The sequence below is a fragment of the Trachemys scripta genome, chromosome 11 (genome assembly GCF_013100865.1).
Source record: "Trachemys scripta elegans isolate TJP31775 chromosome 11, CAS_Tse_1.0, whole genome shotgun sequence".
NCBI lineage: Eukaryota > Metazoa > Chordata > Testudines > Emydidae > Trachemys > Trachemys scripta.
In genome coordinates, this window is record NC_048308.1 from 8,676,519 (window position 1) to 8,702,261 (window position 25,743).

The following is a 25,743-nucleotide window of genomic DNA, read 5'->3' on the forward strand; positions in this document are numbered from 1 at the left end:
ATGGGGGTGGTGCCTGTGGGCAAGAGCAGTGCGCAGAGCCACCTGCTGCGCCTCTGCCTAGGAGCCAGACCTGCTGGCCACTTCCGGGGCACAGCGCAGAGTAAGGGCAGGCAGGAAGCCTGAGGAAAGCCTATGCCCCAGCCCTGAGCCCTCATCCCCCCTGCACCCCAACCCCCTTCCCCAGCCCAGAGCCCCCTCCCACACCCTGAACCCCTCTGTCCCACCCCCAGCCCAGAGCCCCTTCCCGCACTCTGAAATCCACATTTCTGGCTCCACCCCAGAGTCTGCACCCCCGTTAGATCCCTCACCCCTTCCTGCACCCCAACTCCCTGCCCCAGCCCAGTGAAAGTAAGTGAGGGTGGGGGAGAGTGAGCCACTAAGGGAGGGGGAAATGTAGTGAGTGGGAGACAGGGCCTATGGAAAGGGGCGGGATAGGGGTGTGGCCTCAGGGAAGGGGTGGGGCTAGGGTGTTCAGTTTTGTGCGACTAGAAAGTTGGCAACCCTATGTGTGATGTTGAGTAACTCACTTATAGCTTGATTTACTTAAGTTACTTAAGATTTATCAGTCCATCGGTTCTCTCATCACTAAAATAGGGTTACTAATACTCAGACGCCCTTGTAAAATGCTACACAATCTTTCAATGAAGTGCACTATAAATGCAAGCATTGTCATTATAAATACTCCACTGTTAAAGCAACAAGTTGGGCAAATGTTTCCATGGTGAAGGTTATTCCTCACCGTCATAACATAAACACGTTTCTTTGTTAGCTCTGCCTACTCATTAATCAAGTACACTTCACACAACATCCAGGTTTCAGAGTAGACAGGCTAGAGCACTGCTCCAGAAAGTTTCAAAACAACCTTTTTAAGAAGAGGATATGTAAGTACTTGCAAGGACTTCTATAAAACTAGGCAGCCTTTTGAGCTAGTCCTCAAAGTGTTCGCAGTTCTCATTTAAAAGTCAGGAGAAACAATAATAGTGAGCAAAGCAAGTTACTGTAGCCAGATAATTGTATTAAATCCCAAGTATACTGAGGGAGGGGAAGGGGAAAGCTGTTCTGTTGTCTTTTCCTAGCTCATGTTTAGCAGCATAAACTATTTACAAAAAGTTCCAAAATAACAAAGTCTAAGTGTGGGTGGTACCTGTCCTGGATTGAGTGTAACCACATGGGCCTGGGCTTTAGTGAACCGAGGATAGTGTTTCAGATCAGGGTTGACAACGTTGACTTTGCTGAATATGCTGGATTCCTCATAAGGGATCCTAGTGGGATAAAGGAAAGTGGTGTTGCTAGGTGGGAAAAGGTGCCATCTTTTCCTGAAAGGAGAGAGAAGATAAAAGTTGATTCAATAAATGCCTGTTCTGATGGATGACTGAAGGCAATCACAAGGTTTTCAATAAAACATAAACCAGCCTGCTGTTTGCATCTCCTACACAGTAAGAACACATGCAGTTCTTACAGGCTGTTCAACTAAAAATGGTTTAAAAAAATTCTACACATTTTTAACTAAAAAGGAAGATTTACAGCTTCTCAACAATTAGTTTTGCAAGGGGAATAAAAAAAGTAGTCTGTAGCTCTTCCATTTAGTTTCTCCTTCCTTCTACAGAGCACTTGAATAACCTACACATATTCAGGGCAACTCTACACTACAAAATTAAGTCAACTTAAGTTACGTCGACACACAGCCACTGCAGTAATTAAATTTTTTGCATGGTCACACTAACTCCTTCTGTCGGCAGTGCACGTCCTAACCAGGGGTGCTTGCACCGATTTAACTGTCTGCGTGGGGTACTGACAGCCGGAGCCCTGGGCAGCAGGGCTCCGGCTGTCAGCTGGAACAGTCTGAAGTAAGCAACGCAGTGTCTACACTGACACTGCACCAACCTAACTACATCAACCTAAGTGCTACACCTAGAGGAGGTGGAATTGTTAAGTCAGTGTAGTGGACAGCTTACATCGGCGGGAGTAAAGTGTAAGCGTAGACTCTTAGAGAGTTAGGCCTCAAAATATTCACAACACCTGACATTTTTCCTATGAACCATGATCTCATGGATGAAGAATACATTTTCACTAGGCAAATATATTTTGATTCACTAACTGATTGTCTGCAATATCTCTGCTTGCTATAAGTGGCGGGCACTGTACGTATGTGATGTTGATAGTAATAGGAGTACAATGTTGATATTCTACTCCATGTTGTTGTCTACATTTCTTATATTCATTTGTTAATCACAAAGTTAATTGTTATTTAATTTATAATCCATAATAATTTGGTGGTCATCTACCATAGTTATGAGTATGGTATAAAGACATAAGTTAGATAGATATGTGATGCGCAAGACAAGGTGGGAGAGGTAATTTTTTTATTGGATCAACGTCTTTTGGTGAGAGAGACAAGCTTTTAAGATACAGGTGTGGGAAAGGTACTGTGTCCCAGCTAAATGCAGGGTGGAACAGATAGTTTGGCATAAGTAGTTAGTACATATTCTAATCTAAAGGGACCATTCAAGGTGGAGTGGCCCGTTAACACCTTTGTAGTCATATGACAAAAAAAGTGGGTTACAGATTGTTGTAATAAACCATAAATCCAGTGTCTCTGTTCAGTCCATGATTTGTAGTGTCTAACAGAGTTTGAATTTAAGCTCCCGACTCATCTTTTGAAAGAGTTGTGTAGGTTTTCTTTGACATGAAGATTGATAGGTTAGATACATATTGATCTCTTTGTGAAAAGTGTTCACCCACAGGTGATAATGTATTTTTGTATTTTGTCATTTTCCTGTCTGAGTTCATTTGAGAGTGTAGAGAGTTTCACTCATGATAGTTGTTTTGGGGCATTTAGTCCACTGGATGAGGCATTTGTAGGACCCATGGATCCATGTTGTGATAGGCATGTATAGGACCCATGGCTCTTGAAAGGTGTGTTGTGGGAGGGTGTTGATCACTGTAGCAGCGGAGATACGTCTGCAGGTTTTGCATCTCTTATTATGACAGGGTCTGGTGCCACTTTGGATTACGGTATATCTATACGTACAGCGCAGCAGTGGGGCAGCTATACGAATACAGCCGACAAGAGAGAGCTCTTCCATAGGCATAAAAACACCCCCACAACCTCAATATTGTCAATGTAACACTCTGAGTAAGGTCATGACGTCTCTAGTAGCTAATCCACATAGTGATAAGAGCCTACTACTTCTCCCACTTAATGGGATCTTAACTCTAGTAGTAGAGGACTATGGTTTAGAGTGCAAGGTCCTAAGCTCAATTCCTATCTGTGACCAGTGGTACTCCATCGGCATGCACCATGCTGTGCAGAACAAACAGGAGAGATGGACCATATCCCAAAGAGTTTACAATCTATTTAAATTGCACATGCTGCACTGAAAAAATGTTGAGTTTGCCAGACCTTGGAGCATCAGTTTTATGTATAATATAAATAAATCTTCTTACCAGGTAATTTCTGCATGTATTTTTCCATAAAGCTGAATGGCTAATACATGCGGCAAAGTAAACAGGCATATAAATAACAATTTATAAGGAGAATACATTACGTGATGGAAATAACCAGGAGTAGGAGTAATTAAAGTAATAGCCCAAATGGTGAATTTATGAAATGTTTTAAGAGTAGCCATCTAATCAATACAGCAGTGACCCGCACATTTACTGACACCATGGACTGGAAAAACAGAAGGCAGCACTTTGAAGCAAGATTAAAACAATCTGCGCTGCTCCCCTCTTACTTCCAGATTCTGGCTGCTTCCCCACTTCTTGTTCCTCTCCGATTTTCATGCTACTCAGCTCTTACTTACTTGCCTAGAGAAGCTGGTTGTCAGTTCTAAGTCACAGATCTGAAAATGAGACATGAAGAAAGCGAAGTGGCACAAACCCAGAAGAGATGGGAACAGAAAAGTAGCCAGAACCAGAGAGATCAGCACAGATGGGAGTACCACAGGTTGCTGCCATTTCTTGGCACAGATAATAAAAACTACTGCTAAGCAGCTGGCATAAGAGAGAATTTTCAGTATAAATAGTTAACCTATTTCCCAAAACTCAATTACAGTAATATTCCCCCCTGGGAAGGGACAGGAGAGTGACGCGCTTAGAAAGCCATAGGGCTCCAGCCCTGGGTTCTATGCAGGAAGGCAAGCGTTATATGAGCAGGACCACAATACAGCAGTATAGCCTGTTAGCCTCTAAAGAAGCCAGTCTGAAACACATAAGAGGAAGCACGCGTTAGCAGCACAGGGCTAGGGGTAGCTCAGTGGCTGTACTGGAGAGGCAGCACCACTAACTTCAGTGTAAGCCTGTTTTGGGAAATAAAGACTGAGTTGTTTGCCAGCCAGTTAAAAAGGCTTTACTGTCTCTGCTCTAAAGAGGCAAGGGATCCCCAAACTGTCTTAACATGCAGCCTCTTCGAAAGCTTTACGTTCTTCTTGTTCTGAGGAGGAAAAGGACTTTGTTTCCAGTCTGCTTGAAGGTTTTATGCATATTCTGTCACAGGGAGGAGCAAGCAACAGGTCTTTCCTTTCCCAGAGAGAGAGGAAGTAATTTTGGGAAGGCAGACAAATTTGCAGAGCAGACCTAGAATTCTGTCCACCGTTCCATGCTGGAGACTGGAACTCCAAAGTGTATAAACTATAAGGACAGTTGGGTGGCAATTCTGTGATGCAGATGATCCCCCAAACATGTACTACGTGGTTAGGACAGCACATAGTACCTCTGGAGTCAGTGGGACTGCTTATGGTAATAAGCACTGTGGTCAATAGTATTTGTTGAATTGGGCCTATCGAGCCTCCCACATCAGGATCTCAAATCTCTTTACAAACATCTGTGAAAACACTCCTGTGAGCTAAGTATAACTAACCCTGTTTGAAAGATGCAGGACCACTGAGATAAAAGCCTTGCAGCAATGCAGGGCCAGAACTCCTGACTCCCAGTCTTATGCCTTAGTCACAAGACTATCCTTCCCAAAACACAGTGATTTAATTAATCACATTAAAACCCCACTGGCAAGCTATTCTGCCCCACCCCCACAGTACACTGGAACGCTTGACACAAGTATTTACAAACTGCTTTGTTATTGGACAGTTGCTAACTGGGGTTGGGTTTAATAGAAATTTTTTTTAAGGAAACTAAAGCAAATACTTAAGGGAAAGGGAAAGAAGAATTGCTTGGAATTGGCAAATAGGAAGAATGAACATCAAAAAGACAGGCCCCAAATTTGAATTTCAAGCCTTGAAGTGTCCATTTTAACTCTCCTCAGAGCTGGCTGCTACTGTCCTCATGTTTCCCTTTTAAATTAATTCTAACAGGTGATTAGAGGCTTTAGCCTAGAGCAGTGGCTCTCAACCTTTCCAGACTACTGTACCCTTTTAAGAGTGATTTGTCTTGCATACCCCAAGTTTCATCTCACTTAAAAACTACTTGCTTACAAAATCAGACATAAAAATACAAAAGTGTCAAAGCACACTGTTACTGAAAACCTGCTTACTTTCTCATTTTTACCATACAATTATAAAATAAATCAACTGGAATATAAATACAGTAACTCCTCATTTAACGTTGTTTCAATGTTACGTCCCTGCCCAATTAGGGAACAGGCTCATTTAAAGTTGTGCAATGCTCCCTTATAACGTCCTTTGGCTGCCTGCTTGTAAGATTCTGTGGAAGAGCAGTGACTTTACAAGGGAGCATTGCACAAGTTCCACTTCTCCACCTCCTCCCCCTCCCTCCCAGAGCTTCCCCCACCACCAATCAGCTGTTTGGCAGCACTTAGGACTTTCTGGGAGGGAGGGGGAGGAGCAGGGAAGCACCGCGTCTCCACTCCTCCCACTCCCTCCCAGAAAGTCCTAAGCACCGCTAAACAGCTGTTTAGCAGCACTTAGGATTTTCTGGGAGGGAGGGGGAAGAGTGGAGATGTGGGGCTTCTCCACTCCTCCCCCTCCCTCCCAGCACTTCGCGCTTAGGACTTTCTGGGAGGGAGGGGCAGGAGCGGGGAAGTGCTGCGTCTCCGCTTCTCCCGTCCCCCTCAGAAAGTCCTAAGTGCCGCCAAGCAGCTATTTGGCAGCTTAGGACTTTGGGGCGGGGGAGGGATGTGGTGTGCTCCTGACAGGAGGTGGAGTGGGGGAGGGAAGAGGTGGGCCTGGAGTGGAGTGGGGACAGGAAGAAGCGGGCCTGGAGCATTCCCGGCAAAGTCCAAGCCTGTTCTTCTCTGGGGAAGCTACTGCTGCAAAGGTGCTTCCTAGCGTCCTTGCCTGGGGCAGGCTGTGCCTGTGTGGGGTAAGCCAGAGGCACTTTCCAACCACAGTACAATACTGTACAGTGTATAATGCCTTTTGTCTGCCCCCCAAAAATCTCCTTGGAACCTAACCCCCCGCATTTACATTAAATCTTATGGGAAAGCTGGATTCATTTAACATTGTTTCACTTAAAGCTGCATTTTTCAGGAACATAACTACAACGTTAAGTGAGGAGTTACCGTATTGTATTTATATTTCACGGTACAGTATATAGAGCAGTATAAACAAGTCATTGTTTGTATGAAATGTTCGTTTGTACTGACTTTGCTAGTGCTTTTTATGGAGCCTGTTATAAAACTAAGCACATATCTAGATGAGTTGAGGTACTCCCTGGAAGACCTCTGCATCCCTGGTTGAGAACCACTGGCCTAGATTAGTTTATTTCCATATTTTTGATTGCAAAACACAAAAAAGCCAAACAAACTTTCCTAGCCTCCTAACCCCGTCCTGCTCAACTCATAACTACTGAGGATTTAAAATATTTATTTATTTTAGATGTATAAAATAGGTCCAGTACAACCAGTTTACTGTACAATTTACAAAGACATTTAAAAAAAAAAAGGTAAACAAAGACTCTCCTTCCTCAAACATAACAAAATGTAAATTACGCACCAAACCCTCAAACCTTTCATCACTTTCCAAAGGAAAACGCTCAGCTGTGCTGGGTCACTGAAGGCTTCAGAAAATTAAAATGTTTGACGAGTTAACAATTAGAATACCCGAAGGCTGGTTTATAGTAAAAGTTGCCCCTGTAAATTCTGCACAAACATAAATATCTCTGGTTACCTTCCTTGTATCTGTAGTACTAAATTGCAGCCATAGGAATCCAAATGACAAGGAGTATTTGCTCCTGCTGAGCCAATCCACAACGTGCTCTCCTTTCCATTTCTTCCAGGGAAACCAAAATCAGACCACATTATATCCTGTTGCAGAGACAAAATTATTGATGTGAGCGATGACCTCTTATCATCCTTCGACTTCTGTGACCCTGTCCTCTTATGTTTCTCTTCTCTCATTACTCTTCTGATCACTCTTTCCTTTTCATCTTTTTTTCTGTTCCCCCTAGTCCCCTCCATATAGGGATCCAACAAGCCTCAGTCCATGGCTTTCTCCTCTTCTCCCTCTAAATCTTATCCTTGGGTGACCTCCTGTGCCCTGATTGTCTATGCAGACGATTCAGAAATCTACCTCTCCATTCCTGCCTGTCCCTATATCTAAATATCTCTCCAACACTAAGCTGAGTTTCTTATTTTTCTTCCTAAACCCTCATCATCCTCCTGTCTCCATTCCTCTACCATCCGCTCAGGCTCAGAATTCCTGGTTGAAAAATGTCAAAATCTGAAACTTCAACAAAAGAAAGGAACAACATTTTCATAAAATCTTCACTGTTTTTTCAACCCGTTCCATGAGCTGTGTGGCGCCTTTGACTCCTCTCTCTTTCTTCCTAAACATCTTGTCACTACTTCCACCACAATTTCTAAAACATTCAGCCCTTCCTCTCTCTCCACCCCAGTGGCTAAAGTTTTTGTATCCTTCAGCCTCAATGTCTGAAAATTTCTCCTCCTTTTGTATAATGGGGCTAGTCCTGCTCCTGCATTTCCAGCCAGGGAGGCATCCTGGGCAGCTGACTCGATGTGGTTCTGCTGTCAAGGGAGATGGGGAAGGACAAAAGCATAACTGCTATGAAGGAGGGCGGCACAGGAATCCACCAGCGTTTGGATCCTCCCATCCTCCTTTCTTTGGTGCAAAAGGCATATGAGGATACACAGCGTGGTAGTGACCTACAATGCATGGACTTGGGTGGCTTTCCCTTGAATGGTTCTCCCTAGTTTGGGACAAAGGATACCCATCTACACCCCCAGCCTGTCCCCCGCCGCCCCCTCCCCCAGACCAGAGCGCACCCTAAATAGTCTGGCTAGCTGCTGGGCAGGGGATTTGTCCATTAGAAAATACTTATCCCGAGGCAGGCAATATTGTCTAATGGATAGAGTCCTAAACTGAGACTTAGGTGATCTGAGTTCTATTCCTAGTTCTGCCCCTGACTTGTTGGATGGCTTTAAACAAGTCTGTGCCGCAGTTTCCCCATCTGTAAAATGGGGATAATGATACCTCCTTTGTCAAGTGCTTTGAGATCTATAGATGAAAAGCAATATAGCTAGATAATAATTATTACTGCCATGACTCCACATTCTGGAATCTTTCAAAACAAATGAGGTACTGTTAGAGACATCTTGATTTTAAAAATATAATTAAAAAAAATACAAAAGTCTAATAAACATTTGTCAAAATCAGCAAGAAATCAAAAAGGAAAAATTGCTCATAGAGCTTTCCACAGACATAAAATTTAAAATCCAATATAACTATTTCAGTGATAAAGTTAGGCGTAATAACATCTCTACCCTTTAATCTCACACCTAAATAGTTTCTGTATTTTGTTACAATTTAAATGGAAAGATCGTGTGCACAATCAATATTAGATTTAAAAGAACTCTTTGAAAATGCTGCAGCCATAGTAAATACTTGAAGCGATTGTGAGTAAAATCGTTTTTAACCAATGAGCTGAAAAGAAATTGGTAGGATTACTGATATCTTGGCACAATGGGCTTCTTTTTTACAATAAAAAAGCTACAGAAAGAAGAAATGCACTCAAAGAGGTGTTCCAACCATAACAGATGGCACATTACTTGTGAATTACATTTATTTCATTTTCTGCTTATAATGAAGTTAATCTGTATCCGTATATCACTTTAAAAGGACTCATTTCTATTTAAACTTCATGCATATATCTTGCTGCTGATTTATATCTCAAATGCTGTAATAAAATATCAACTGAACAAAAAAAAAAAGTAAGATGCTAGATACTGCTCATAGATTAGAATAATGGAATCATTACCTTAACCCACACAACTGTAAATGATAAACAGTGCAATCTAAATTTCAAACAACTTCTAAATGGCCCTATTAATCACTATAAATAACAATGTAGTTAGCCTTCTTTTCTCCTTCAAGTCACCTTAGGTAAATCTAAATAAAATCTAAATGAAAAAGGTGTTAACATCAAATTCATAGAACAAGGGAGAATTGCTGCTGTACAAATAATACTTTTGGGTGGCACAATAGTGCAGTAGTGCTTGGCAAATCCTGCCAGTCTGTAGCAGACTGCAGGATTTCACTCCCATGCCAGTACAGTCAGCATATGATAAGTAGATAAGATTCTTAAACTCCTAGTTATGTACTTGTGTGGGTGGGATGGAAGTTGCTTCTCTCAAGAAAATTTCTTACTGACCCACTGAAATAGCAGTTTAGGTAGATGTTCTGCATGTGGTTATTTTATGTAATTCTCCCAATCTTGTGCCATAAACTAAGGATCCATTGGGGCAGTAATCTATAGGGCCAAAATTCGAGGCAGTCATGTAGAGTCTGGGCAAGCCTGAAATGGTGCTAGAGCTTCCAATCTTGTTTAGCCAGAGAGAATTCCCCTCATGAATCATGCTGACATTTGAGGGGGTAAACACCCCAACATTTAGAGTGGTTCAACTCCTACTGTATTATTTATTAAGCACTGGCAATGTGTTTGACATGCTGTACAAGAGCGTGCAGGCAGAGAAGGCCTGGAGAAAACTTGCAATGTGCCCCAAAACTTTGGCTTGGATGCGTGCTCATCCTTTCAAGAATGGGCTACTCCAGTGTATTTTAGCACTTTCACGAATAGTAAGGACATAATCCTGCAAACACTTGTGCACTGGTCTTCAAGGATTATTTAATGAGGAACTGTGTGCCTCCTGAGTCAGTATACAGCTCAACAAAATGGCAGTGAAACTGCATTATGGTCTTGATGCTGCAGATGGGATCTTTGGGCCAGTGGAGCTCTACTGAAGTTAATGGAGCTGCACACAGGTGTAAGGGTCTTCCTGCATTGATCCAACTGCAGCATCAGGGCCTAGGTTTGGAAACTATCACGCTTGTTAACTGCTTATCATATTAGTGGAATAATCAAACCTCGTACTCACATCTTAAGGTTTTAAACTGTAGAGGTCACATAAATGGCAATTTAAGGGCCTAATCCAAAGCCCACAAAAGTCAGTGGAAAGCCAGACACCCATTATCTTCAGTGGTGTCTAGAGCAGACCCAAAATTATGTGTGGTTGGGTGGGAGGAAGAAGTTACAGCTGCTTTAGACAATTTGTTTTGTAACTCCTATAGTGATGTGTTTTTATATGTCAAGAGTTCCTCAAGCCTGAGATGGGTGCTCTTTGGTGTGATATTTTTGTTAGACTGAAATCAAAATAAATAGGTATCCAATAAAACTGAAAAATTGGTCAAAGGAATAGAGAAGTGAAAAGGCTAGACAGACTTAAAAAACTATAATAAATCACTTACAATAATTAACCAACATCTTTAGGGCATTTACCTGCATAGTTCTGAGTTGAAGGTAAAGTTAACGGTTTACCTTGAAAATTTCTGTCTTGTCTTCAAATATCCTAGCAATATATTTATAGTCCGCGTAAGCCCAATATTTGGAGGAATCGTAACAACTGAATGGTCTAGAGACACAAGTAGTCTGTCCAGAAGTCCAGGCCAAAAACTCTTCAAGTGTAGCTTCCACATAACTACACTCGGTTTCAAATTGAGGAGCTGGAGCAATATAAGAAAAGACAACATTACATGCATACTGAACACAGCGCTATAAAAATAGAGATAGGGTGAAGCAGTTTAGCAGACGAAACAATAACTTTGTCTCAGCTTGGCCCACGGATTAAATGCAATATAAAATCCGAAGTGAAATTAGCTCGGTTGCCTCACCCCAACACACAACTGAAAATAGACCACATCGCCAAGCTCATGACTAATTTAACACAATTGACAGTCAGTCTGTCCTTTAATTAGTCTCTCTCCTTAAAGGTTCTCTCTCACGTTCCTCCCACCACCACCTTTATTGAGGCTTCTTTGATTATGGAGCTGGACTCTAACTTTTCTCCTCTTATCTAAGGGAATAACTAAATCAGCACCATTTTACAGAAGCAGCAAATAGTGGATCCCTACACATGGCCAATAATCCATCTGAAAGGCTGTCACTATTTTTCAGCACTTATGGATAAAGCATCTTGCAGCATCCCCTGCCAGCCATAAAAGATTCACTAGGACCATTACCCCAATTGAAGCAAGCGTTCTTTCCTCAGGAATAGATATACAAGATAGGCAATTTTTATGTATAACAATTTTATGGTATTATATCACAAAAAAAGGATTTAAAGTACTTCCACAAATGGGAATCAGCTCGCAAGGCTGAATTCACTGAAGCTGACAGAATGGCTGTTTGGAAATTCAGTGAAAAACGCTCTGTATCTAACTCTGTTTGGGAAACATTTTTAAAAAACTTTGTTCAGGATATAAAGTACAGCCACAAAGATCTATGCTATAATTGCCCTGGAGTCCTCATTGTGCTAAGAGAAAAGGGATCATTAGCCCATATGTGCAGGGCTTCTGGCAAAAGGCTTGAGTTTTGATTCAAAATATCGCACAAATACACTCATCTCTCTGCACAAAATCCTATTATGTTGATCTGTGTGGCAGAGAACAGTGGCAAGAGGAAACATACCACAACAGAAGCAACCAAAATAAATAGGTGGATCAAGTCTAATTATTACAGACAATCCATATGGCCAAGTCAGTAAAGATTTGCGTAGGGGATCATCAACTGAACTTGAGCTCTTAGCATGACGCTGTGGCCAAAAGGGTTAAAGCATAAACAGGGGAATCTTGAGTCGGAGTTAGGGAAGTTGTTATACCGCTGTATTTGGCTCTGGCCGGACCACTGCTGGAATACTATGTCCAGTTGTGGGGTCCACAGTTCAAGAAGGATGTTGATAAATTGGAGAGGGTTCAGAGGAGAGCCATGAGAATGATTAAATATATGCCTTATAATGATAGACTCAAGGACCACGATTTATGTCACTTAAGAAAGAGAAGGTTAAGGGGGTGGCTTGATTACATTCTATAAGCTACATGGGTAACAAATCTTTAATAATGGGCTCTTCAATCTAACAGAGAAAGGGATAACATGAGTCAATGGCTGGAAGTTGAAGCTAGACAAATTTAAACAGGAAATAAGGTTTCATTTTTTAACAGTGAGAGCAATTAACCACTGGAAAAACTTATCAAGGGTTGTAGTGGATTCCCCATCACTGACAATTTTAAAATCATGATTGGATGTGTTCCCAAAAGATCTGCTGTTGGAATTGTTTTGGGGAAGTTCTATGACCTGTGTTATACAGGAGGTCAGACTAGATGCCCACAATGGTCCCTTCTGGCCTTGGAACGTATTAATAAAAAGCTGTTGTGTGTGGAGTGGCTGAAGAGGATGTTATCCAATCCCAAATCTGGGGTAGGCTGCAGTGTAGCCGTGCTCTGGCTGCTATTCCAGCCTTTAGTTTGAAATAATGTCCACAGTACCGCCATGCCTTGTACACTGGGATTCCTAGCCAATGGATTCATGTAACAGCGGAGTCAGAGGCCCAATCCTGAACTCTTTCCTTCACACAAGTGTATTCAGAGCAGACATGGAGGTCACCTCCCCACTGCACAGGTCCCCTTGCACAGCTACTCTGCCTACAAACATGTGCTCTGTGCAGTCCCACGGCACAAAAGCCTTTGAGTGGGCTCTGTGCTAATGGGTGAATTTGTCCCTTTGGGTGAGATTTTGCAAAGCACTCAAAGTTGGCTAACTCTGCTCCCATTGAACTCAATGGGGGATTTTTATCATTGACTTCAATAGGAGCAGAGTTAGGCCGATGCTGAGCATGTCTGAAAACCCTTAGCAAGTAAGATGGGGGGAAAAATAGAACCCGGGGGTTGTAACAACTGTGTGAATCTGTTAAGTCACCAGCATCATCAGTTCTGTTAACCATACCATAAAGGTTGGCACCATTACAGAACAGAGTATTGTAAGTCTCCACTGCACAGAAGACGGAGGGTACTGAATCAGCATGAACGCTGGTTTTACTATCATTGCCCTCTTGTCCCAGGAAGACTGTGGTACACTATTTCAGGTCAAGGTCAAGTAGCATGGGAAGGCCTACATTGTTGTTGCTGCACCATAGTGCACATCACCTTTGGCTTATCAGAGACCTTCATTTCCCATCACAGCTAGTCCTGCCAGCTTCAGATATACTCATCCAGAATGTAAAATGAAAAATTCCATACTGTACTATAACCATTACGGATGGAAAAAATGACTACAGGCTGCCTGAATGGCAATGAAACAGCAGTAATTTAACCTTGAACAACTTTCACACAGCTGCTTAATAAGGGAATCCTTTTATTTTTGCACAATAGTAAGAGCTCTGGGGGAATTCCTCATTACTCTGATTTTGCTATCATGGCAATTCCCATACAGTCTCATACATTTGTTCTGATTTCCTTTGGACAGGTGATCAGCTCTCTTAGGGCTTGTCTATACTACTACTTAAATTGATGACAAGTATCAGAGGGGTAGCCGTGTTAGTCTGAATCTGTAAAAAGCAACAGAGGGTCCTGTGGCACCTTTAAGACTAACAGAAGTATTGCAGCATAAGCTTTCGTGGGTGAATGCCCACTTCATCAGACGCAAGTTACTTAAATTGATGTAACGTGTATCGCTCTGGGGTGTGAAAAGGCACCTCCCTGAGCAACGTAAGTTAGATCGACTTAAAACAGCGTCTATGCTCCGCTATGTCAGTAGGAGATGCTCTCCCACCGACCTAGCTTCCACTTCTCATTGAGGTGGAGTAATAGAGCTGACGGGAGAGCGCTGTCCCGTTGGCACAGCATGTCCTCACCAGACATGCTCCAGCAGTAGTGAAGACAAGCCCTTACAAATTTGCACTGTCACCCTGTCATTTTCTACTATAGTAGTGTTGGTAGCAGCTCGCCGTCCAGCTTATTTTCAAGTTTATTAGCTAAGAATGTCAGATAAGCTTAGTATTTAGCAATATATAACTTGGCTTGGTGCTATATAAGGGCTTCCTCCAGAAATCACTTTTCCTTGCATAAGAATTGCATTGAAGACACAAGAACCCCCCCCCATCTTAAAATCTTATATCTGATTCATCCTATGTGTTGCAGTCCAATGCTGCCTTCAAATATCCAGTCATTAATGCAGTGCACATCATTTCGCAAAAGGATGGGCTGATGTAAAAATTATATAAAAGGTATCAGAACTATTGAAGGCAGTTCAGTATCTGAATTATTTTGATGAGACCAAAGAGTGCTCATGATACTGCCTGTTTTATGAGATAAGATAGAAGCAACTATTTTAAAGTGAAGAAATAGGGTATTCCTAACTTTCCATGTATTACACAAAAAGCTTTATTTGGAAAATTCCAACTATGAACAGTAAATCCTGCAGACCATTGAAGACTGTTGTTTCTAGGCTGTAACTTCCTCAGGGCAGGGATCTTGGTTTAATTTAGATTTGGTTCAGCCTCAATCACACTGTGGATAATGAATAATAAACAACAAAAAACAAGTATTTAGAAATCTAGAAAAATGGAGATGTCTACTGCAGCCTGTATGCAAGTGTCAGTGATCAGAATTGGAAAGCAAGAACATGAACAGGCTTCTGACTATTTAGTGACTAAAGATTGAAGAATTTTAAAAATGAGATCATTCTTAGAGTAAACCAAACAATTCTAAACTGGGCTAGCAGTGCTGTGCATTGGCGATATTGGAGTTTGATGCCTGTCCCTGATCTCTCATTCCCTGCACTAGTGTTGTGAACTCAAACTTGCGAGTAAGATGGAGTACTTTGTGCAGAACATCAGCTCACCTACCTGCTTAAGCACTGGCATTGACAGAAGGCTGAGAAGGGACATAAGTCTTCAAATATGTAAAAGGTTGTGATACGGAGGTTGGTGATCAATAGTTCTTCATGTCCACTGAGGGTAGTACACCTCTACCTCGATATAATGCTGTCCTTGGGAGCCAAAAAAAATCTTACCGCGTTATAGGTGAAACCGTGTTATATTGAACTTGCTTTGATCCACCGGAGTGCGCAGCACTCCTCCCCCCCACCGCCCCGGAGCACTGCTTTACTGCGTTGTATCCGAATTTGTGTTATATTGGGTAGCGTTCTATCGAGGTAGAGGTGTACAAGAAGTAATTGTTGTAATTTGCAGCAAGGGAGATTTAGGTTAAAAATATCAGGAAAAACTTCCTAATTATAAGGATAGTTAAACACTGAAATAGGATTACCTAAAGAGGTTGTAGAAACCCTGTAGCTGTAGGGTTTTAAGAACAGGTTAGACAAATACCTATCAGGGATGGTCTAGGTACATTTAATCCTGACTCAGTGCAAAGGGATGGACTAGATGACCTCTTGTGGTCTCTTCCTGCCCCACATTTCTATGATTGTATGATACCAACTGCTGTTTCATTCAGAAGGATGGTGTCTGCAATGCAGGGCCTCTTAGTAGAAGTAGGGGAAATGCAATACCCGAAGGCTCCAATAAAGATGCATGGCTCCACCTTTTTATGTATTTTGATTTACCAAACATCCATCCACATCTCTAGGGATCTTAATTATTTAAAATAACAATCCATGCAGAGAATAACTACTTAGCAGTATAACAAAGCGCACACACACTCACATACCAAAATTCAATAAAATAGCCAGGGATGTAAACATCCAAAGAACAGACCACCACATCCAGCATCCCATTATCACCCAAGCCCTCAGCCTTCCCCCAAAGCCTTAGCAGATGGTGTCATGATTACAGGGCAAGCTGCATTTCACTTCCCTTCACAGGCCCTCTTGAGTGCACCCCTCAGGTGACAGGCTTGGCTTTCCCCTCTCTTGAGGATGGAACCCCACAATTCAACTACTCTTGGACTGGATCTCTGGGTTGCAGCTCCGCCGTTTCCCAACTGCGTAATACAACAGGCCTGGCTCTATTTGGCGCCTGCAAGAAAACTTTTCTCTGGGAGTCTATGGCCCACAGTTGATTAACGGGACCCAAAACCAGCTTCTTCTCATATTGTTTATTCATCCCATGGTATCGTAGCAAGCAGAGAAAAGGGTTAAAACAATGGAAGTCTATACGCATTTTGTCTCACCTAAACTTTATCCTTTCCTTGCAAGTTTTGCTAAGCTCCCCTGAGTCCAGCTATCTCCATCTCTGGGGTGGGAGAGAGAGACTGCGCAGCTACATTCTCTCAGCATCTCTCCACTGCAATCAGGAGGTGTGGTTGCAGCAGATGTAGTAATACCCAAACTAGCGTTGATCTAGCTAGATTAAAGCTAGTTTGGTATGTCTATACATCCTGCAACCACACCTCCTGATTGCAGCGCAGGCATATCCTGTCAGACACCAACCTTCAGCAGCTGCTACTTACTCCCCCCACCTTCCTCTAGGCCGGTGGTTCTCAAAGCGGGTCTGCCGCTTGTTTAGGGAAAGCCCCTGGTGGGCCAGGGCGGTTTGTTAGCTGCGGGAAGCGGCGCGGGCCGAAGGATATGCTGGCCACCCTTCCCGCAGCCCCCGTTGGCCTGGAGTGGCGAACTGCGGCCAGTGGGAGCTGCGATCGGCCGAACCTGCGGACGCGGCGGGTAAACAAACTGGCCCGGCCTACCAGGGGCTTTCCCTGAACAAGTGGCGGACCGGCTTTGAGAGCCACTGCTCTAGGCAGCGGGCTTTAACGGTTTAATGTCCCTTTGATCCTAAACTCTGGCCTTGAGAAAAGAAAGCTATTAATCTGGCTAGAGCCAGGCAGGTAGGCATTTCCTAATCAATAATCCCTCGACCACTCTTGGTATTCTCTCTGGATGAATCTTTGTCATTGTTTTATTCCCTGCTTGTTCTTTCCTAACAGCCTCCTTTGATATAACTTTGTGTAGTCGGACAGAATAATATCAGCAGGTAAGCTGAGGCACCGATCATATTCATACACACAATACAGATATCTCACTTGTTCTCCACATCTGGTCTGTGGAATATGCACTACAGATCAGTTGGCAACTGGCTATTTCAGACCAACAGGAAAAGCAAGTGCAGAGCTAAGTGCTTGCAGCAGCTCCCTCTCCTTTATACTGATTGAGTTTCAGTTTGAGGGCCGCCACAAGCTATAGCTTTGACTGTGTTAGAAGGTAATATAGGTGGTCTCTCAGGTAGGCAGGTCCCAGGCCACTTAGAGCTTTATAGATCAAAATCACCATCTTAAACTCCTGCCAGAAACCAACAGACAGTCAGTGCAGTGATAATACTGTTGGCTTGCAACAAAATCCCCCTTTAAACAAGTGATTTGTCTCAATCTGAAACAGCTTCTGAATGGATTTCAGGTGTAACTCCAGGTTGAGCACATAGCAATAGTCTAATCTTGAGGCAATGAACATAGACAATATCTGTGTCCGAAATAAATGTTTGCAACCCTCTAGCCAGGCCTGAATGGAAAAAACCATCCTGGCTGTTGTTACGCTGACCACTGATAGGATCATCTAACACCACCATTATATTGTAAACTAAGGTGACTAATGGCAGGTGAACACACTCAATCAGAGGGGCCAATATAATCTTTGCTATATCCTCCAGTTCCTCCCTATAATCTATAGTACCATCGCACCTCATTTTTGTCTGGACAAGTGATCCTGGATCTGGATAACAGTGATAGGAAAGAAAGGGCCAAAAACACCCCTCAGAAAAACAATGTTAATGCACAAGATAGCAAACAAGCTACTTATTTCTAGCAACACCACAAATATATTACATTATTTTAGACTCTTAGGTGGCTTATCTAACAAATTCTTACAATGTAACACTTTCTGTTGCAACAAGATCCTCACTTAGCTACAGTACAACCCCAGAGGGCTCTACTCATTTTCTTAAAGACATTTGCAACCTCTATTAGCATATAACAGTGTGGTCCTGGAGACAAAACTGATTTCCTAGAGACTGGTTGTCTCCAGGGATCAGCAATGAAGGGCAAGACATACGAGGACTTTAATCTTAAAATATGAAGACTCTAACTGTTTTGAATCCTTGATGACTGAAAGTTGTTGTTATACAAGGACTCTTATCAAGTAAGTTGGTGTCAGTCCAATTCTTGACAGGTGTTCACAACTGGAACTCTAGTTGCCAACCTCAAGAAAGATGCCTAAGATTTGACAGACACTGAGACTAAATTACCCTTTCATTCCTTTTGGTGCTTCCTCCATGTTAAGGTGGAAGTACATTAACAGAGCATTGTGGAGAGCTTCACGGCCATTGCCTGTATTGTGCTAGTTTCCATTGGTATCAATATGGTACCATCTGTGAAATGGTGATGATAATAATAATGGCTGCTTAGATAGCACTTTTTATCAATAGATCTTAAAGAGCTTTACAAATGAAGTCAGTGTCATTATTCTCATTTTACACATGGGGAAACTGAGGCACAGGGGGGAATGACTTGTTGAAGGTCACCCAGCAGGTGGGTGGCATAGGCAGGAACAGACTAATACCCAGGTCTTCTGAGTATCAGTTCAATACTCTCACCACTAGTCCACATGTCAAAGGGGTGAAGAGAAGATTAATTCTTGTTTGTAAAGTGCTTTGAAAACATAAAATGCTAAGTATTACATATCTGGCAGTTCTTGTATTCCACAATAACCCAAGATAGACTTTGTCAATTCCATGCTTGTTAGTATCTCATTATACTTGTTACATACTTTTATCTTCCTGGTGTTGCTTTGACTCATTTAAAAAAAAATATTAAATCTTCCTAATTAATTAGCTCGTGTGTGTGACACTGCCCTCTACTGGATAGGCTCAGAACTGTTTAATTATGTCCTGTCTGGACCGGATTGTAACCACAGACAGTAGCCACTAAAAGGCTGCGTCATTCCACCCCTCCTCCCCACATAGGGGTAGAGCTTTGGTTCTGCCCTCCCAACACAATGGCTAGTGCAGCTGCACCTTTGAACTGGGGGGGGGGTACGCTGGAGCAGGTATAGGGATGGAGCAAAGTATATCGCCACCCCCTTAGCAGGGAGAAAGTAGGAGGCAGGCTGTGGCTTTGATTCACAGCCTACTTTTCAGTCTGCTATTTAGGCAGGGTATACATGGGGCTTTCGGCAAAGCCACAATTGACTCAAGTCATATTCTTGGAGTAGGAGGTTCTGTGTTCTAGGCTCTATGCTGTCTTGAAGCTCACAGTGGCTATGGCAAATGCTTTTATTAACACTTTGTACTTCTATAGCATCTTTTATCAGAGTATCTCAAAATGTTTTAACAAACAGTAATTAAATTCCCTATAAAACAGATGAGGATTACCTCCATTATACAGATGAAGAAACAAACAGGTTGGTTAATGGCATGATTTTCAAATATGCACAGCCCAGCAATTCCTATGGGGATGCTCAGCACCTCTGAAGATCTAAATCATCACTTACCATCTGAAACATCTAAGTGATTTAGGGATGACCACACAGCAATTATGTAACAAAGCCAGGAAAGGAAACCAGGATTTATGATTCTCAGAAGTCAGCTCTAACCATTAGACTTACTGATCCAAATGTTAAAAGGGGAAGAAAAAAAAAAAAAAAAAAAAAGAGAGCCAGTGAGAGAGAAAGATGAGACATCACTGGCTAAAACAAACCTCCCATTTCATTCCTCTCACCCACAGTCTTTGTTAGATGTAATGTACTGTGAAAAGAACATTTGGCATGAAAGCACTGCAGAGGATTAAGAAGGATATTAAACAGAATTTCTAAATGTAACCTAATGCCATCTAAAATCCTACCTGCGTCCCTTTTCTTCATTCCCATCCTAAACCGTATTGTCCTTCCATCCAACACCTCAGAAAGATATTTAGCATTCCAATATAGTACTGGCCAATCGAAAACCATGTTACAAAACACTGCAGGTTGTTGTAGACACATCACAATTTCCTTGGCTTTCTCTGGAGTAAAAGGTTTGATGTCTTCACCTTTGGAAAGAAACAAACAGTTGTAGAGAGGATTTCACACAGTGTGAAAAACACAAATTACTAATATCTCCCTCGATGATGGTTGATTTTTTCTATGTACTTGTTATATTTGTTTAATGAAAATTCTATTGCAATTCCTGAGAGGTCATATCCTATCCTAAATTAGAATTTAAAGAGGCACATTAACACCCAGAATACAAACATTGTTAATTATTTATGATTTTCAGTTCCCTAATGTAGAATGTAGCCCAGTGGTTTAGAATTACTTTGACAATTAAGAGCTTTGTGATTAATGTCCAAAGTTCAGAGAATATAAATTTTATGACTAACATTCCTTCTGTGAAGGGTTCCTTCTGAAAAGTGCAGCATACCATCAGAGATGGCACACCGAGTGCCTAATGCATCTGACTTTAACCAATGAATTAAACATTCATTCCTTTCAGTGCAATCACAACAGCAGATATCTCAAAAGATAGATATAGATCTATTTTAAATTATTTTCACCTACAGGTTTTTAAAAGACAAAAGTGCCAATCCAAGAACTATGCTAATCTCAGATTTCAATTTAGCCCTTAGTTGTGGAAAGATTTATATGCCCCACTGAAACTGTCAAGCTGAAAAGTTGGCAACTTTGTATAAACTTGGCAGTTTTACAACTTCCCTTTAGGAATGTGTTGAGAGGTAAAGTTTCTTTAAAAAAAGATAACAGCTCCACAGTGTTGGGGCAGTGGACTACATTTTCTGGATCATAAAAAACTATAAATTCAATTTTACTAAAGGTTAGAATAATAACTCATCCAGAATTTGTATCCATATAATGCAAAAAATTGAGAAGGACCAATAACTTTGTTTTGTCACACACAACCCTGCCAATTTCCTCCTCCTTTAAAAAAAAAAATAATAATAATTTTTTGGGGGGCCAAATCATGGCCCATGCCGCACAGTGCCTAAGCACATCATAAGGTGGCCCCTTATTCCCTTGTGCTAGTTTCCCCTACCACCACTCCAAGTATGGAAGGTGAAGCAGGATCTGCAGAGCCACTAGTTCTCCCAGGTGTGTGGGAAGGGGTGGAGTCTTGGTTCTACACTCTCTACTCCTCCAGTGTGTTAGGCAGCATAGCTGTGCCAACATGCCAGAAGACAAACCTTGCACTAGGTATAGTCCTAATGTAGAGTACTCTCTCCTCAGAGTGGCAGGGAAACTGAAAAGGTAATTGTGACTGTGAAAGTGAGTCTCCCTAGTAGGCTGCTCCTAGGGCAGTACCCCATGCTGGCTTTCACTCTGGGTTCATGATAGTGCCATGAGAGAGCCAACTATTATTAATTAATGAATAAATACTTTCACTGGCGTAGTGCCTAGAGGTTCCAATTACAGACCGGCTCCCTATTATGCTACGTATGATACACACATATATGAAAAGATGGTTCCTGCCCCAGTACAAAACAAGAGACAACATGTGGATAAAGCAAAAAGACAGGGGAAGCACAAAGTAACAGTGAGACAAGTCTGGCCCATGTAATAAACAAGAGGCCCAACACACCTACTGCGTAACCATTTAAAAGGCATTTGTAGGTGAGTTTTAAAGCAGGGATTTCAAAGGGGACAGCGGAGTGGCCCGGGAGATTTTTACAAAGGGCAATTCCCATTTGCAAGGTGTGGTCTGAGGGAAAGCACAAAGATGCCTGATGGAAAACTTGACCAATAAGCAATAAAGGCACGTACTGTATTTCCCACGGAATAAAAAGTAAAGGTATCCCATCAGAGGCACTGATACTGAATAATTAACAATTACTGCACAAATGATAAAAGTTCATTTTGTACGTTTTTCTTGGGGAATAGAAAAGTTTAGCAAAGATAAAGTTCCCGGTCCTTGGGGGATATTAGCAATGGTCAAACTGATGTGGATCTGACTGATAAAACAGAAAAGTAAAATTACAAAGATATTGTTTCCAGTGGAAACCGGGATGTCAAAGAATGTAGCTACCTGAATTCAAAGTGCAGACTGCGTGATCACCAGCATTATCCAAATACCAGCTTTCCACCCTGAAAATTATACTGCTGTTGGCAAAGCCAAGAAAACCACAAATGCAATATGGGCTCAATCTTGCAAAGTGCTGAGCAGACTGGCCCCAAGTCAGCAAAGCGCTTAAACATGTGAATACTGTAGTTCCATTGAAACCAGTGGGACTGCTTACTTGCTTTAAGTTAAGAATGTACTTAAGTGCTCTGCTGGGCTGGGGCCAGACTGTTTAGTATCTTGTAGGATTAAGCCCTATATAAAAACTTCTTTGCCTCATATATTATGCTTCATATGAAAACTCCGTTCAGTTTCTTTACTTAGTCTAGTTGTCCCTAGAAGTCATGGTATCATTTATTTTAGAAAAACACAAAGTCCTTGCACTTATCAAACGAGATGTAGAAGGGACAATGTGATTTGGTTTCATACCATGTAGAAGTGGAATAACATAAGCAAAGATCTGATTTTGTGAGCCATACAAGACTTCCACAGGTTCAGTTTAGACACCCAAGAGAAAGAACAATGTTCATTAAAAAAAATTCTTCAGCATACACAGCAGTTTTTAATCAATCAATAAATGTTTAGAAAATATAAAAATAACTGGATATCCTAGATTTCTATATTCCTAAACGCTATGGAAAGGCTAATTTTGTCTGGCAAGAAACTGGTATGTTAAAAAAGGAAAAAGAAAAACAGGATGGAGTTATTTAAATCAACGCAATTTAAATCAACAAGTGGAAAGCCTTGAAATCATTGATCTTCATCTGTTTCATTTGTTCTCTAGTTAGTTTCTAAATAAACGTTCATTTTCCTTGGTTGATATAACTATTAAAACATGTTGATTTACAACTAAATAGAGCCTTTTCACTAGATTTGGTACATCGTTTTACTACCTAGGAGGGTAAACTGCAACTATATAAATTTAGGTAAGCAATTACATAGCTTAACATTTTCAGATTCTTAATTGTAAATTTTTAGTATGTTAGAAAATGGTGAATGATATATTGCTTATTTACTAGACAGTTAACTTTTTGCTCATGATATGTGTCAAGTTGCATTAGGATGGTAACTGAAATTTAATTAAATGCACAAAACAGCATAGATTTTTATTCAACAAAACTATGTTAAATGTTATGGATACATTAACTTCTCTTATCAAAATGTGTTTCACATTTACAAGTAAATGATTTATTAAACAGAGGGATTAACTGTTGTCAGTGAATTAAACTGATTACTTCAGGTCAGCCTGGGAAAATTTTCAAATATGCCTAAGTGAAAGTGACAGGAGCTTAACTTCCTACTCAGCTGTCTCTTGAAAATGATGCATTCTCCTAAATTACTTAGGCTGACCTATTGTTCCATATTTATAAATCTAGACCTCAAAAGTTAGCCATTTCCCTCAGATACTTTCTTTATATAGGAAACCAGCCTTTAACTCAACAATGGATTCAGCATATTTATTTTTTATTTAAATGTTTTAAGAGATTATAATACATTTAGGCCTTATCATATTTTGTATTAAATCCAGATTTTATTTTAAACAGGTTTATTTTTAAACAGAAAAATTATTATAATTTAATTAACAAAATAAAAAAATCTAATTTAAATAAAAAAAAAATTATTTTCTTCAAAAAATCATTGATTTTTATCCACCTGGAGAAAAATGGATAAATTCAATTTCTTCTTACAGTAGAGTTCAGACCAGTGGTTTTCAAATTTATTTATTGGTGACCCCTTTCACAAGCCTCTGATTACAACCCACCCCCATTAATTAAAAACGTATTTTTTATATTTAATACTATTATAAATGCTGGAGGTGAAGTGGGGTTTGGGGGTGGAGGCTGACAGCTTGCGACTACCCATGTAATAACCTCACGACCCCCTGCAACGGGAATAAATGAAGTTTTTGTATTTTATGGAAGCACTGGTTCCTACGCCCATAAAGGCACTGAGTCTGGAACCGTCAAAGGAGACTAAGGGAATTCAGTCCCTAAATCTCAATGAAAGTTGAATTCCTAACTGCCTTTAGCTCTTATGAAAATTCCAGCATGTAAAGTTTTAAGAATAAACCAAAGGCCTCTCTGTTCACTCATTTTAAATGATAAAAGTACGGTAATATTTTTAAAGATAGCTGCCATTTCTTAATTCAGGAGGTTTTTATAAGCTCTCCTCTTATAAACAGAAAAAACTCGACATGGCACTGCCGAGAGAGAAGGTGAAGATAAGTCCTGGCCTTCGGCCTCACACACTCCACTACATTAATACCCAACCATATGGAGGTCTCATGGGGACCATATGCCTTGCCATATGTTATCCCGTACACCAGGAAGAAGCCGCAATGGGTTACCAAGCAATAGATTAATACACCTGGAAAAAGCAAGTTCAGGAAAAGTGTTCATCTGGGAGCATGACAGCAGATACTGGTGCAGTCACAAGCAAGCTGGCTATCTGGTACGATTAACAGATTGCTACTCAGCATGTTTTTGCTGTGACACTAGGTCAAAGATTAAGGGCGAAGCTCAGACACTGCTGGAGGGACAGACAGAACTTTGGGAGGAGAGACCTTTTAAAAAATTATGCCACCCTAAACTGCTAATTCCTGGTGCAATTCATTGTGATATAAAGCAGAGTTAGCCTTCCATGACTAGGCAGCTGTGCTGGTCGTATTTGTCTTTCAGCTTTTCAAACATACAGTAAAATAAAATTACTCCTAGTTAGGCTAAGTTTATCAGCACACAGCTGTTCTTTTGCCTGGTCTGATTTTAAAAAGCCTGCAAAGTTTCATTTTTAAGGACATAAATCCAAAGAAACACAAACAATTTATGGCAGTTTTCTTGCTTGTAGGATTTTTTACAATTGCATTTTAATGTGGAAACATCAGTTACATTGTATAGTTTAAGGTGCTCAACTGTTGGGGCGTACTGCAAAAGCCTGTCTGTTTATAGAGACTCTCCCTGAAGGAGTGGGAAGATTCATTACAGCATCCATTCAGCCAACTGTTGATTTTGAGAGTCATTCTAAACTGATTTATACACATACCTTGTGCTTTAGCAAGGTGCATCTAAACAAATACTCTCTTCTAGGAAGCTTGGGGCTTGAGCCATAGAGAGTTTGTACTTATGTCAAATAAAAACAGAGACCAACTAAAAATCCTTTCTTGTTTCAATTACTCTAGTTTCTCTTGTGATGTCAAAATCACATACCTTCTCCAGTCATGTGGGCATATTTTATTGCAAAATTTAAAATAATAAAATAAGGTAAAGGTAATTTTTAAAATTCCATCCCTTCCCCCAAGGAGTGGGGGCGGGACCTGGGGCAGACCAGGGGGTTGAGCACCCAGTAAGTCCAGGGATGCTTGTTTTGAGCTACACATATTGGAGCAACTAATGAGGATCAGTTTGGACCCAGAGGAGGTAATAATGGCAAAAACGGAACCAAAGAGGTCATCTAGTGCCCCCTCAAGCATGCACCATTCCATCATCTGGCGGTAAGAA

The 25,743-nt window shown here is 41.2% G+C and overlaps 1 protein-coding gene across 6 annotated transcripts in view; it reads right to left on the minus strand.

Moving 5' to 3' along the window:
* Nucleotides 1-25,743, minus strand: part of HSPBAP1 (HSPB1 associated protein 1) — a 59,699-nt gene that overhangs the window by 16,656 nt on the left and 17,300 nt on the right. For 5 of the 6 annotated variants that reach the window (XM_034785218.1, XM_034785213.1, XM_034785216.1 and 2 more), the window contains 4 exons: nucleotides 20,046-20,231; nucleotides 10,747-10,931; nucleotides 7,083-7,219; nucleotides 1,145-1,316 (listed from right to left, as the gene is read on the minus strand). In XM_034785218.1, coding sequence (XP_034641109.1) covers nucleotides 1,145-1,316; nucleotides 7,083-7,219; nucleotides 10,747-10,931; nucleotides 20,046-20,231 — 680 coding nt within the window. The remainder of the gene's footprint in view (nucleotides 1-1,144; nucleotides 1,317-7,082; nucleotides 7,220-10,746; nucleotides 10,932-20,045; nucleotides 20,232-25,743) is intronic. The other variant, XM_034785219.1, reaches the window with a different exon arrangement.